This window comes from Scomber scombrus, chromosome 21 (genome assembly GCF_963691925.1).
Source record: "Scomber scombrus chromosome 21, fScoSco1.1, whole genome shotgun sequence".
Taxonomy (NCBI): domain Eukaryota; kingdom Metazoa; phylum Chordata; class Actinopteri; order Scombriformes; family Scombridae; genus Scomber; species Scomber scombrus.
This window is the reverse complement of record NC_084990.1, coordinates 17,604,727-17,619,015: the sequence shown is the minus strand read 5'-3', so window position 1 is coordinate 17,619,015 and position 14,289 is coordinate 17,604,727. Positions and strand designations below refer to the sequence as shown.

General features: G+C 40.4%; 1 protein-coding gene across 1 annotated transcript in view; it reads right to left on the bottom strand.

Moving 5' to 3' along the window:
* Positions 1–14,289, bottom strand: part of LOC134003359 (proteasome activator complex subunit 4B-like) — a 36,863-nt gene that overhangs the window by 6,323 nt on the left and 16,251 nt on the right. The window contains exons 19-42 of the mRNA XM_062442527.1: positions 13,833–14,036; positions 11,781–11,938; positions 11,355–11,450; positions 11,202–11,257; positions 11,001–11,057; positions 10,833–10,888; positions 10,624–10,722; positions 10,470–10,532; positions 10,262–10,357; positions 9,909–10,040; positions 7,910–8,119; positions 7,674–7,810; positions 7,482–7,535; positions 6,927–7,056; positions 5,952–6,033; positions 5,437–5,590; positions 4,885–4,951; positions 4,662–4,787; positions 3,840–3,992; positions 3,625–3,729; positions 2,294–2,385; positions 1,988–2,119; positions 1,570–1,772; positions 134–219 (exon numbers count right to left, since the gene is read on the bottom strand). Of these exons, the coding sequence (XP_062298511.1) occupies positions 134–219; positions 1,570–1,772; positions 1,988–2,119; positions 2,294–2,385; positions 3,625–3,729; positions 3,840–3,992; positions 4,662–4,787; positions 4,885–4,951; positions 5,437–5,590; positions 5,952–6,033; positions 6,927–7,056; positions 7,482–7,535; positions 7,674–7,810; positions 7,910–8,119; positions 9,909–10,040; positions 10,262–10,357; positions 10,470–10,532; positions 10,624–10,722; positions 10,833–10,888; positions 11,001–11,057; positions 11,202–11,257; positions 11,355–11,450; positions 11,781–11,938; positions 13,833–14,036 (2,748 nt within the window). The remainder of the gene's footprint in view (positions 1–133; positions 220–1,569; positions 1,773–1,987; positions 2,120–2,293; positions 2,386–3,624; positions 3,730–3,839; positions 3,993–4,661; positions 4,788–4,884; positions 4,952–5,436; positions 5,591–5,951; positions 6,034–6,926; positions 7,057–7,481; positions 7,536–7,673; positions 7,811–7,909; positions 8,120–9,908; positions 10,041–10,261; positions 10,358–10,469; positions 10,533–10,623; positions 10,723–10,832; positions 10,889–11,000; positions 11,058–11,201; positions 11,258–11,354; positions 11,451–11,780; positions 11,939–13,832; positions 14,037–14,289) is intronic.

The window sequence follows — 14,289 nt, the reverse complement described above, 5'->3', positions numbered from 1 at the left end:
ATTGAGTGGGTAATAATGCTGTGCTGGGACCTGTGTGTATGTTGTGTGTGTGTGTGTGTGTGTGTGTGTGTGTGTGTGTGTGTGTGTGTGTGTGTGTGTGTGTGTGTGTGTGTGTGTGTGTGTGTGTTCTTACCTTGAAGAGAAGAGGCAGGAGCTGTAGTTGCTGGTGAACAGGAGTGGTAAAAGTTCGCCCTGCACTCGCCATCAACCATTTCAAGACTGCAAATGACACACAAACACATAAACACACACACACACACACAAGGAAGAAATTTTGGGTCGATGTAAAAGACTAAAAACAACTGACTTGGCGCTGTGACCTCACTGCATTGCTGTGGTAATAAAACACAATCTATCATGATTTAGTATCTAATGATTTGGATAATTTCGTAACCAGATATTTATCTGTATAATGGAGATTAGAGTAATAACAGAACCTGAAAGAGCAACAATGCGCAAATGTTAAAACAAGAAATGACATCTAAATTCAGTCTTACACAGTCATGCACCCCAACATGAAAAACTAGTGTAGGTATGAATAAAAATCTGCTCCAAACTAACAAGAACCATATTTTCAAATAATTTTCTATCTTCTATCTAACACATCACACCTACTGCTTGACCTTGAGAAAAATTAAAAGTAGTCACATTTAAATGAATCATGGTTGTTATTGGGTTTTTTTCTTGTTTGGCGATTTTTCTTTTAGCTTTTTCCTCTGACTGAAATCCCCAAATGTTGTCCTCAGTGGTAGCTATGGCCTTGCTTGCAGTGCCTCTAATAGCATTTGGCCTTGCAGTTCGGTTTGATTTTATATGCCCAGGTTTTAAAATATCCATATCTCAGATTTCTGTAGCCACATCTTATGGGAAAGAGATACTGTTGATGGATTTTGTAAATTAAATCTTTCAGCGCTGTAAGCACCAACAATGACATCCACCTCCAAATCACCCTCGTTGTATAAGGTCAGGAACAGAAATATCTCAGGTCAGGTAGATATTAAAACTTGTGCTTAAAAAAAAACTAACTATCTGCATGTGGATAGATATCAGCAGAGGTAAGTGAGGAAATATGTTTTTGACATTTGTATCAACTGATCCTTTAATTGAATATTTAAAAAAAATGTTAAATGACAAATTGCTGAAAAACAAACTGAACATAATTTATTAAACTGCAGCTGAAGACTTGTTTGTATTGGACATGAGTAATAAAATCAAATACAGATGACTGCACTGTGTTGCCCGTGCAGATATTAATATTAGAGACACCCTCCCAAATATTGAGTTGACCTCTTTTACACAGTCCATAACTTATTTTTGAAAGACTTGAACACACATCCTTGAAATCCCCTTTATCTACACCTCACTACTCTTTAAAGTAGATTTTAAAAGGTGAAATCAATATGGGATTACAGCTTTAAGCTTGTTTCATTTGGCTTCTACATGTCAGTCTATTTCATCAAGAGGACAAGCTGCCCTAGTATATATATTTTTCCCACAGCCACTGTCTACCCCTGGTCTACACCATGTCCATCCACCACACAGTTTACATGCTTGCATCCACATTCTGACCCGTCTTGAGCAGTTTGACAGCCTGGGTGCGCTCATCCGTCTCCTGGGTGTTCTCCTCGTGGACGTGGTTGTGGATCTCCGGCTCTGATGTGAGGGGCTTGAGTCGCTCTAGGACCCGAGTGACAAAGTCTGCCACGTGGGGGGAGGAGGTGGTCCTGGTGTGTGGCAGGGCCACGTCTATCATGAAGATATAGGTCAGGACACTGGAGAGAGAGTGGAGGAAAAGGAAACAAAGGGGGAAAAACAGTAAGAAAGTAAAAAAAAACAACAACAGAATAAGAGTAGTTCAGACAGATAGATTAAGATAAATAGAGGCTTAGAATTAAGCAGCCCAAACAGTGCACACAAGTTAAATACATTAACCTATTTAAACATGATTATGTAATCCTGAAAAGATAACGCCAAGTTAATTTGGTACCTGCCAATGCGCTCTCTGACATTCTTATACACCTGGGTGAGTTTGGGCTCCAGGTAATCCAGCAGCCTGTGCAGCAATTCAGACACTCTCCACTGCTGCTGGGCCAGACCACCTTGAAGCACATACAGCAAACTGACAGAGACAAAGAGAAAGGGGGATGGAAGGATGGAGGGGGGGGGGGGGGGTTACTACTGCAGCCTGAAATCAGAAACCTCTGAAATACCGTAGATGACATAAACACAGTCTTTACAGATAGATATCCATGCACATGCACACACACACACACACAGACACACATACACGTACCTTGCGTCTCTGAATGAGCCGCCCTCTCCACTGAGCGGGCTCTCCATCAGCAGCTCAAACAGCCAGTGGAGTTTCCTGGGGTCCCGACCCTCCTATCGGAAAACAACCAATACAAAATAAGCTTATTTTTTCAGGTGTGCAACATGTATTCATCCACTGAGCTGTGACTTGCAGCAACTGTATGCACAGATTCCCACACTTTTACTTCCACTGTAAATAGAATAAACTAGTTCCAGCAGTACAACCAACAGGAAATGGTACAGGTATATGCTGCCCTTTTCACAGTTTCTCCCTGAAGACTTTAAAAGGAGCCAATTGGTTGATTTTATGTTGTCACTGATCCAAAAGTTATATTTCTTGCTGCAATAATCGCTAATGCAGGCAACAATAGTTTACAGTAAACATTGTCCTCCTGTGAAAAGTACACTGTTAGAAAAGTGTCTGGTAAGGCTGCACAGAAAATTGGTGAAAGAAACATCTGCGGCTGATTGACAAGACTAAGCGTCTACTGTACCCAATTTCCTCCCCCCTGGATGTCGAAGCTTGCTGACCCCGAATTTAAGACCTGACGTCAAGAATGTTTGTTTACAATGATTGGATCATGGTAAGCCAATCAGAGCAGAGTAGGGTGGGTCGTGACTTTGCAAACCTGGTAAAAAAATATATCCCCTGTACAGTGGTGCTTTGAACGAAATACTAATGTTAGCATGGCAACACAAACAACAATGGCCAAGTTAGCAAGGTCACATCTTAGTTTGGGGTGTCAGTACGCTAACATTTGCTAATTAAAAATTGAACACAAAGTACAGCTGAGGCATTAGTTTTGGAGATTTATTAACTACATTTCTGACCTTGTGATGGCATTAGAGGAAAAGTGGAGGATTAGCAAATATTTTTATCTTATTAAGAGGGACATGAATGTAAGTACGACATTTCATGGCACTCCTTCTAATAGTTGTTGAGACACTTGACTCAAAACAACATATGTGAACCTCATGATGGCCTGAGAGAAAAGGTCAGAGAATAATTACGATGCATCCTTTGGGTACCATTAACTAATGTCTGTTCAATATTTTGTGTGAATCCATCAACTAGATGTTGAGATATTTCAGTCTGGACCACAGTTGGACCATACAGCCACAAGAGTGTTTGTGCTGCAAATGGTGTTTTCAAAATCCAATTTTCACCCAAACATTTGTTTTATTGATTTAAAAAAAATCTGATCTTCACCATTTGTATAAGGAAGATAAATAGAAAGATTCCAGAGATTTGTTTAATGAGCCCTAAGCCATGGTGCGTGGGGTGTATTTGTATGCATGTGAGCAACTCACACAGGCAGTAGCGATGCAGGTGCCCCAGTCTGTGAAGCTTTCCACTGTGATGTTGCTTAATGCTGTCCTGATCAAAGGGCACAAAAGCTGCCATAACCTGTCCACCTGAACACAAGCACACACACAACATAATGAAAGTTTTTATTAATATTGACTTTTCTTATCAAAAAATAGTGCAGTGTGTTTATTTGCTGCTACGTGTGTGTGTCCAGTACCTTGCTGAAACTCCAGAGTTTGCTGCCTCTGATTAGTCCTGCAGTAATCTCACACACACAGCGCTGGGAGCTCTCATGGGGGTCGCTGGCGAGCTGCTCTAGGTGAGGCCATAGTAACGGCAGGAACACGTCTCCATAGTTACGAAACAGCCCCTGTCCATCAAACGTGAGCATGGAGGTTTGTTCGATGTGCGGGAACCAAGATTTTTTTTTTTAACCAAAGAAAGACAGATTACAGTTATTCATTTGACAGCAGTGTACTGTCAGCTGTCTGACGGATTCAGCCTTGGCTGGAGGTGGTATGCTGTGTCACTTCTTTGTAAAAGGTTTGCCAGATCGATAGAGGCTGAGAGTTTAAACTTAATCCTACCGACTGGGGTACCCGCAGATCCTAGATATACTTTTTGTCATATCTCACAGGTGCTTTATTTTATCATTCCAATTTTTCATGACTTAGTCAATCAGTTTGTTCCTAATGACTTCATATCATTGTTTACTGTTTCTGTTGTAATTAGTGCTTTTTAAAAACACTAATGTATTGAGGTCTTAGGGGACCCCAGTCAAAAGCCCCCTATTCCCTGCATGCAGTTTTAATAGATCGAACTATTTAAAAAATTTAGAATTAAATCTTAAACAATCAATTAAATAAGGACTTGGGGGGGGGGGCTTTACACAATATGCAAACTGTTTTGTTTTTCAAGTGACATTAATTAAATAACTAAAAATGTTTAAGAAGAAATCAGTTAACATTTTGCTAGTTTATTCTTGGGGGAATAGTCCTTGTATGTTAAAGATGTTGGTAGGATGAGGGTTAAGTTGCACCTTGAAGAGACAGAAGCGTCTCGGATTGAAGCTGTCTTTTCCTTTCCGATCCTCCAGAGAGAGAAACTCTATAAGCTGTTCAATAAACTCTGGGTCCGAGAAATATTCAAAGATGATCTTTTCACCCTGAGTGACACACAAACAAACACCAGATGTAATAACAGTAATACCGAAGCATCGCTGAGCAATTTTGTGTGTGGTACGGTACTGCATGTGCACACACCTCACTCATCTCCTCATACGGCAGGTCATCTTGTTGCTTTTCAGAAGCTGCATAGATCATCATTTCTCTGAGAGGAACGGGAGACAAAGAAGAGGCTGCTGTGATTTATAGATAACAGAAGAGAGAAAATATGGATAGACACATACTGTCTTCAAATGAGCAGCAAGGATAAATGAATGATTAAAAAGTCAGTTAGTCAGCAAGCCTTCCGCATACCGACACAGCCAGCAAGCCAGCCAACCAGCGAGCCAGCTTTCCACCTATACATCAATTCTTCTATCTAGGCCATGCAGTAAGTCGTTCAGTCAGCCTTATCTAGGCCAGGCCATGACAGGAAGTCACTGCATCCCCCCTGCTAGTTATCCAGCCACCGAGATCAGTCACCCAGCAGTTAATCAGACATAAAGTTAGCCACAAAGCCAAAAAGACAAGTATCAAATCAACAGCAGTTAAGTCAATCAGCTGTTTAGCTCCATTCAACCAGGCAGTTAATCAGCTTTCCAGTTTCTAATAAATCCACCCGCCAAACACTTAGTCAGTGATTCTCTTTACCTTGGCCATGAATAGTAGCCACAGTGTGTTTTCTCCACATAATGCAGAGAGTCCCACTGCTCCTGAGTAAGAGGTAGGTTGTTGCTGTCGTACTGTAACCATCGATTCCCCTCACGATCCCCTAAACACACACCTTGCGGATCCTCTATACCACCTAAACACACAAAACAAATAAATTAAAAGTCATTAACATACAGATGTAAGCAAGTTTTCAGTTTCGTTTGTATGTGAGTGAGTGTTTTTTGGTCTCCCTCCACTGTTGGAAAGTTACCCTGTTTCTAGACAAAGAAAATCGGTAGGAAATATTTTTTAATTTAATACAATTTATCTTTTAATAGAGAGCAAATGTATGAGATGCATGCCCTGATCTTATTGCTCACTCAACAGAAAATCACCACACAATTGGTTTGTACATGAAAATACATTCAAATTAGAACAGCTAATTCTGGGGTTTCCTATAAATTAAACAACTAAATATAAGAGTTGTATATATGATTGTTTTTGTGTATACTCACTAATATCTGATGGTTTCACTGACACTTTCTGTGCTGGTCGTTTCAGCTGTTTAAGGATAGCGGCCACTGCTGCAATTGCCGCCTAAAAGAGTGAAAGAAAGCAACATGTGAGAGACATTTTTCCTCATCTTAATTGTTGGTGTGGAGGTTCTGAACTGAAAGGTTGATGCCACATCAGTGACACATTTATATCCACACCTACAAATAGCAGACTTTAGATGGGGCCACACACAAACCCAGCGGCTACTCCAGGTCTGCTAAAAATGTGCTGAAGGTACAAAAAGTGCTGTCTTTACCAGAATTTGTTTTATACTTTATAGCTGAATATGCACAGCTCAGCCTCTGTTTTACATTATTCTCTGGCACTCCTACTGCACTCTTTTATGTATTGCTGCTGCTTTTAATCATACTTAGTTCTTTAGCTACTCTGCTTGCACTTTTTCCACTGGCCTCTTTGGGATTTGCCCATTTGTTGCAGTCAATTTTTTGTCTGCATTGTTGTATTGTTAATGAAATGCATATATTTGTCACCTTGACCCCACAGAGTAACAACATTTTTCCTTAACTGTATACTTGTATATGGATAAAAGACACTAAACTTGAACTTTAAACTACCTGTGTCCTCAATCAATACAACATACTAATTCAATACAGGTTATGCAGGAGTATGCAGTGTATTCACATTGAAAAATGAGGAAAGATAAGTATATTCCTAAAAGCAAGCATGCATAATAAAAAAACACTTGATTGTTGAGTGTGCTGTTGATCGCATGCATTAGTGTCCCACAATACAATGGACATACAGTACTAGACATTTTGCTTCCTCCTGTCTTAAATTGACATCCAAGGGCGCAACTGAAAACTATAAAAATGGTGGAAATATCCTACATGTTACTGTCAAACTGCTTTACCATTCATCATTACTGAAATCCGAACAAACACAAATCTAATAGACATTCACACAGGATCACAGACCTTGCGTATGCTGATGGAGTCATGTATGAGGCTCTGTGTGAAGTAGAGGACAGCATCAGGGGGCAGTGGATGATCATCCCTCAGGAGGAGGGACAACAGGTCCGTGGCCATGTGCTCAAACTTCCAGGGCCTGATTCACAAGCATACATGCAATGGACAAGCATATGTGCTTTAGGAGCTTTAGATTAAAAACCGTCGTTGGTAATTGACTGAGAAGTGTTACTGTGGCAGAAATAGCAATGCATAATTTTGCATTGTTATGAAGTATCATTTTTGATTAGCATTCATGGTGAGTCTCTGTCGTTTCAAATTTTTATTTTTAACTGGAACCATATTGTTTTCTATTTACATGACTGACTAGAGGCTATAAGAGGAGCGAAGTGTTATCAGTGTATTTGCAGCTGCTACTGGTTGTTAATGAATGACATTTTAGATACATAATGCACACTGTATGGAATAGCATAACTAATGTACTGTATGCTGACATCTTTTATATACATTTGCATAGCAAGTACATATACATGTAATATGTATACAGATGGAGGGAAAACCTACAGCTCTCTGTCTTCAAGGCAGTCCAAGAGATCATTGACCAGCTTCTCATATTTCCTGGACAAAAGAAAAGCAGATTGTATTCATTTGTGCTCTAGCTCGTCTGCAACCTCGATGAAGACTAAGAAAGTATTGAAAATGAATGAATGAATGACTGAATAATAACAGCTATTATAATCGAGTTTATATTCCTACCTTGCAGCGACCACGTTTCTGATTCGCTGACGTTGAAGCCCCTCCTTCAGCTCCTCTACAGTGGGTGCCTCCAAACAAGGTGCTGGATTTTCAGACTGCATGATTTGATTTGCTATCTCTACACAGTTTTCAGATACCTGGGGGTGGAGATGGAGAAAAGGAGTAATATGTAATAGGCAAATAAAAACAGATCAGATGAGGAGAGTGAATTGACTATTAATGGTAGTGTTGCTCACAGTAAAATAGATCCCGATGGTGTCGTGCTGGCGATGGATCCTGTCAGTGACGTCGTCAAGCAGTCGACCAATGGAGGGTTTCTCCAGGTTCATGGAGGGTGACAGGCCACAGCGGACCAGAGCAGGCCACATCTCTCCGACACAGTCCCAGTCCCTCGCACTAGCCTGACATATACCGCTTTGCACAACCAGCAGGCAGTACAGGGCACCCTGAGCATGACATACATACAGGATGAGGACACATGACAGTCGATATATGGTGGTAATAACATCTGTGGCACAAGCAAATGGACAGTCGTGTGCTGCTGAATTAGAAGCTGGATCCTTCACTACCTGCATTTCTAGGCTAAATATGTCAGAAAGGGGATGACAAGGGCAGTCCTGCTTTAAAGGATCTTGCATAGAAATGTAGCCTTTGGTCTGAAAGTGAAGGACAGAAGCTGTGTATCCTTGCAGCTCAAATAATCTACAAAGCACCGGCCATTTGTTAATTGGTCATTCAGGCATTCAGACATCAAATATTTCACTTGAATGAGTTCAATTAAAATGCCACAGCAGGATGTAAATGATAGAAGCCACAATTAAACGCCATTGTTCTCGTTAGCAGAATGGACATCAAATTAATTTAATTACAGGGTGTGAAAAATGGAGGTTACATAGACATGTCCACCATTAAACGTCTGCACTGTTTGCCAGTTGTCCATCATGTCTTGTATTTTACCACTGGTTTTATATGACATTTAAGGTCAACTTCCTCGTGGTAAACCTTTAGTGGTAAATATCTGAATTTGTGAGCCGTGAGTGTCTGTGAGAGTAGACTGTATCATCTGGGAAAAGAGCAGGTTCAGATCAAACCTTTCATGTTGCCGTGCACTTGGGAGGATCCAGACCCTCAAATTGTCTAATTGTACAAATTATCCAATCCTATCTTAGTCATCATAACTTGTCTCTAAGGTTTGTCATACCAATGCATACATTTCCTATTCATTTGCTGGAGGGGAAATGTTTCTCTGTGCTCACCTTTGATCTGAGTTTAAGACGTGTAAGTACAAGAATTATTGTGTGACATCAAATCTAAGTAGGAAACATCTTGTGTGTAGAACTGTAGTTAAACTTTTGAGAGGAAAAAAATATTTCCATGTTCGTAAATTCTTGATTTTTTTTTCAAAGAGGGAGAAGTAAATGTGGTTTTAAAAACATTTAACTATGTCATTTATTCTTTATATTGTATAAGGTTTCATAATTCTAACTGACATTTTGTGGAAAAACCTATTAGACATTAATTTTTAGTCGTATTTTTATACGTTTTAAGACATGTTTGGAGGGGATCTTGAAAAGCCAATTTGTAGAAATTTCAAAAAAGCTCCTGCGCACCTTCTTCTTAGTGAAGATAACCATATAAATATTAAAATAAAAACGGATAACCTGTTTACATGGAGCTTTTCGTTTGTGTGAATTTTGACTGATGAAGGTTTGAGGACTGAAACAGGATTCCTCGGTTTTCTTTTCAAGTTGAAAGTTAATTTGAAAAAATATGTCTTAAGTAGAATTCTAAAAGAATTCTGCTGTGACAGAAAATGCCCAATTATTCTAGTCTGTGAATGTTCAACAACAACTCTGCAGACCTCAGGCTACGAGCAGGAGTATAAGGAGAGAGAAGAGAGAGAGAAGGTCAACGAGGTAGGATTGGGTTAGCACTATACCAGGCCTGTGTCTTAAAAACAAGATGTAAAAATCAGCGCTGTGGGCCACAGGTAACCAATGCAGTAGAGCCAGAATGGGAGAAATGTGCTCCAATTTTCTATTTCTTGAGAGTATTCTGTTGGTTTTATGTATAGAATAGAATAGTCTTTATTGTCATTGTACAGGAAAATGAAATGTTGTATGGCACATACTGAAGACCCTCAAGTACCACGGACAGTGACAATGATGAGAAAGCTCAGAGCAACAACTACCTTTGTCAGTATGTATTATGTGAATGGATGCATGTGTGTAATACCTTGAACTGCTGTTGTGTGCCAGTGGTGTGTTGTGGTGAGAGCAGCTGTAGGATTCTTGGAATCAAGTCTCTGTAGGAGAAACTGTAGGTTCCCATTGCGACCGTCAGCACATTCTGGGCCCTGCTACGTACCTGCAAGGACACACACAAACACAAACACACACGCAAACACAAGCACAAACACAGAGACACATACACAGATGCACAAGGATGCACTCTCAATTAATTTTTATTTCACAAGAGCTATTTATGTTAATACCACGAGGAAACTGGGAACCAGCAGATGTTCTGATCTGATTTTTCTTGTTAAAACAAACGACTGAATTAATTAATGTGTGCTGTGTTGGTTTTACCTGGCTGTAAGTGCTGGTTGACAGCAGCAGCAGATCACAGAGCAGCTCCTGATGGACTAATTTATATTCACTGCCCTCAACCACCAGCTTCCGCATCTAATGACACAGAAATGCAGTTTTTTAATATTATCATACATCTTGTCTCGTATGCATGTGATTGCAGCTACATTTGTGCCCTTGCAGGAAGCCTGTGTGTTGTTAAACTAACCTCATGCTGGAGCAAAACCCGGTCAATGAGCAGTGCTCTAATGTGCTGCTTTTTCCCATGAAGCTGCAGAGGGAGAGGCAACATACTTAAATCACCGCAAGTGACGTAGTGAAACTGACAACAATCAGCAGCCTTGTTTGCTCTTCCAACTCACCCTGTTTTCCATGGACTTTTTGACCAGAGTGAAGCTTTTCCAGCGTGAGTCAAACTCCTTCTTGTGAATGCCTCGGAAAAACATGAGGTCACTGATGATCTGCAGTCAGACAAAAGGCTCTGTCAAAATTTTGCTGCAGGATAAGAATAATAACATTTCAGACAAGAATAATAGAAAAATCACAAACTACAAGGTGAGGGGCTGGGCACCTTAATGATGACGAATAGTGACTTTGTGTCATCCTCCGAGTGCTCCAAGATGTGATCTGGTTGGTAAAGAGTGGACAGGATTGAATTGTGCATTACCATCACATTCTAAACAGAGTGAGTGGTTAAGAGTTGAGAGTGTAGTGGAGTTACACTAAAATCTTCACTCACGTAGCAGCAGTCTCATAGTTTGACAGATGGACTCTCTGTAGTTCTCCCGTGAATCATCTGGAGAGGAGGAGACACACAGATGTCCCACATGGACACAGAATGCGGGATGAGCGGTCTTATCACCCACTGAAACTATTGGGAGAGCATCTACTTGTGCATGTTTGTATGTGGTTGCTCCCTTGCAAGTTTGTGTTTTCTTACCGTACTCAACACCTATATACAGCTTGATCTCCCCAAGATTCACCATAGAGGGCATGCTGACGAGAAGAAAAAATACATGAAGCAAAACGTGACAAGCCTGCATAATAATGTGTGTTTTTATAAACAGTGATCATGTGAAGCTGCGAGACTCACAGGTCAGATACGTGTGGTCCATCCAAAGGGGGCAACAGGCTTCCAGCTCCAAGAAGGCAGTGCTGCACAACAGCAAGGCTCTGCAACAGCTCTTCCCTGTGAATCAGATCACACATTACAGACCTGTCATAGTTGTGTGTGTGCGTGCATTTATTACATGAATTCAAATCTATAATGGCAAGTATATAATAATGTCTCAGCACTCTAAAGCGACTTAATCCAACTTTTCCTCCCTTTGAGCACTTGATTAGGCATCTTCAAAAGCTTGAAGACATATTAAAAGCAGATGTCATATTTCAGTTTTCATTTTTGGCCCTACACAAATCTCATTCTTCAGTTATGAAAGGCTACAGTTTTCTTTGTAGTTTTTAGTGCGTTTGCCTGATTACATCCAGAAATGAAAAAATGAGAAAAACTGCAGCACACCTGCTCATTGGCTGATCTCCAGAGACGTGGCCCTTGATTCGCTGTAGCTCAGGGTGCAGGAGGCGGGACAGCAGCTGGAAAACAAAGTTCTCCTCCTCCTGACTTGGCACATGCCAACACACACCCAAGGCTGCCACATCTCCAGCTCTGCCCCAGTCCTGGAGAGAACGAAAGAGAGAGAGAGAGTAGCGTTCTCAGAAAGTTGAATGCAGAGTGAGAGAGCGCTGCAGTTCTTCCACTGGAACAGCTGGCAAGAAAAAGAGCATAACCAGTCCACCCCAAAACCACAGACCTGACAAACCAGAAAATACATCATATCTACACGAAATAAAGAATAACTGATCCTGATCTGCAGATGGAAAAAGGTCAGCATTCGAAACTGTTGAAAGCGGCAAAGGAATGTAGCTGTAATTACTGCCACCTAGACATTATAACAGAATCGCACTTCTCTTGACTGCATGAAAACAAAAAAATATGCCAAGGTTTAATGAAAACTATTCCAGAAAAGCTTTTCTCTTAGGTGACAACAGAAATACTTCTGGGTAAACAGTTCAGCTAGTCTCCTCCTGCCACAAAGTAAAAAAAAAAACAGAATAGAAACCGTCTTTGAACTTAGCTGTCTTAAAGCGAGATTATACAACTTGTACTTGTGCTACTTTTTACACATTTCTTTTAGCATTTATCATATCCTGTTGTGTAATCATAGCTCAGTAGGTGGGATCAAGAGTGGGGATGTCATCGTCCTTGCTGCATTCGAGAAAAATAGTAAGAAGCCGGGATGAGATCAACACACCTGTACAAGCTGCTGTAAGAGTATGAACAGAAACTCTTAAATCAACATCTTTCTATGATTAATGTGAAAAATGGCTCCTAGCAACCAATTTTCCACGGAAAATAAAAACAAAATAAACCCAACCGCCAAAGAAATCAGGCTGAATCGATGAAGTAAGAATAAATCAATTCATTTGAATTATTACACTAGCGGTGTGTGCTGTTTAACAAAAAGTTACTCATGCTTAGTTTATCACTGCATTATTTTATACAATTTTGCAATGCACAGAGTTGTCAGAATAGTGGTTCCCAATCTTTTTGGTTCATGACACATCAAAATAAGTAAATGTCTACTTGTAAACCCTGATTACAGTATGTGTGGGTGCCGAGTTGTGAACAGTCAAATTGCTTGTGTTGAAGGATTTTTAAAGGCTTGAAGAGGTAAAATATTCAATATTTCACAACAAAGCAGCAAAAACATGTGTATGTCTTTGTTAATCATCACATAATCCACTCAGATACATTTTGTGACCATGTTTTTCTTTCAGTAAGTAGATATTGTGGTTTTCACTATTGTCTTTTTTATCCCGTATCCCTACTATTCCCCTTTCTGTACAGTATACTTTACCATCACAAGTGTTTACTTGTCATGCAGAGAAAGCAACAGAAAGAGAGACAGTGACAGAGAGGGAGGTATTAGCCAGTGCATGGTCTCGCAGTGTAGTAATTTAATTATCATTTGATAACGGTTTTGTAATTGTCTTCATGAAAATAGAAATTACATTACAATAACCGAACCTGTAACATCCAATTTAATTAAACCATGAGAGACAGAGAGCGGTTTTAAAGGCTTTACTTGTGGCATTTTGTGTTTCAAACAAAACCTCATTGTTTCCTGTAACAGACTAGATACTGTAATGAGTCTAGGCTGAGCAAACCTGAAGAAGCTACAGGCAAAATGCATTTTTCGCTCCTGATAAAGTCACAGTAAAGTAATTTCGGTGTGCGCTGGTTAATTTCGATCATCACCTAAGATGTTCCTGCGACCGACCAGAACCTGATTGAAAATACTGGCTGTGCATTAAGAGTTCTATTCACTCTAATAGCTCTGTTAACAGCCAATTTGCCCCCTAGGACGTTAGCAAATAACTCATGGTTGAAACTATGTGGTTAGACTCAAGGAAGTGGATTTAACTCATGTTAGTTTGTAAGATGAAATAATGGTCATTGTTGTGTCTCGTCAAGTGCCATAAAGCATTGAAGCAGTATGTGTGTGTTTACCCGTATAGGTAGGTCAGTATCAAACCCTCCAGAGGTGCTGCGGTACTCGGTGGGATAGATGAGGGACAGCGAGCGGAGTGTGTGCTCCAGCAGACTGCAGGCGAGTGTGTACGCCCGTTTACAGCGCAGACGCACGCATATACCCAGGATCCGCTCCAGGTCCCCTTGGTATTTTAACAGCTGTTCACCATCCACACGGGTTACCTAAAAACAACACACATACACACACAAGCAGGCGCATGCACACAAACACACACACAGACACGGGCAATTCAGTGGAGAATTGTGTCTTAAATACTGAGGTTCTCCAGTAAATCACAGCATCTGGCTCGCTCCCACTCACATTAAGCTCCCAGGAGTAATAAAACAAAACAGAAAGGGTATCAATATGTTCTGGTTAACGAGAAAGCTCTTTGATATTTATGACAGTGAAAGGAGCACACTGCAAAAAATGTCA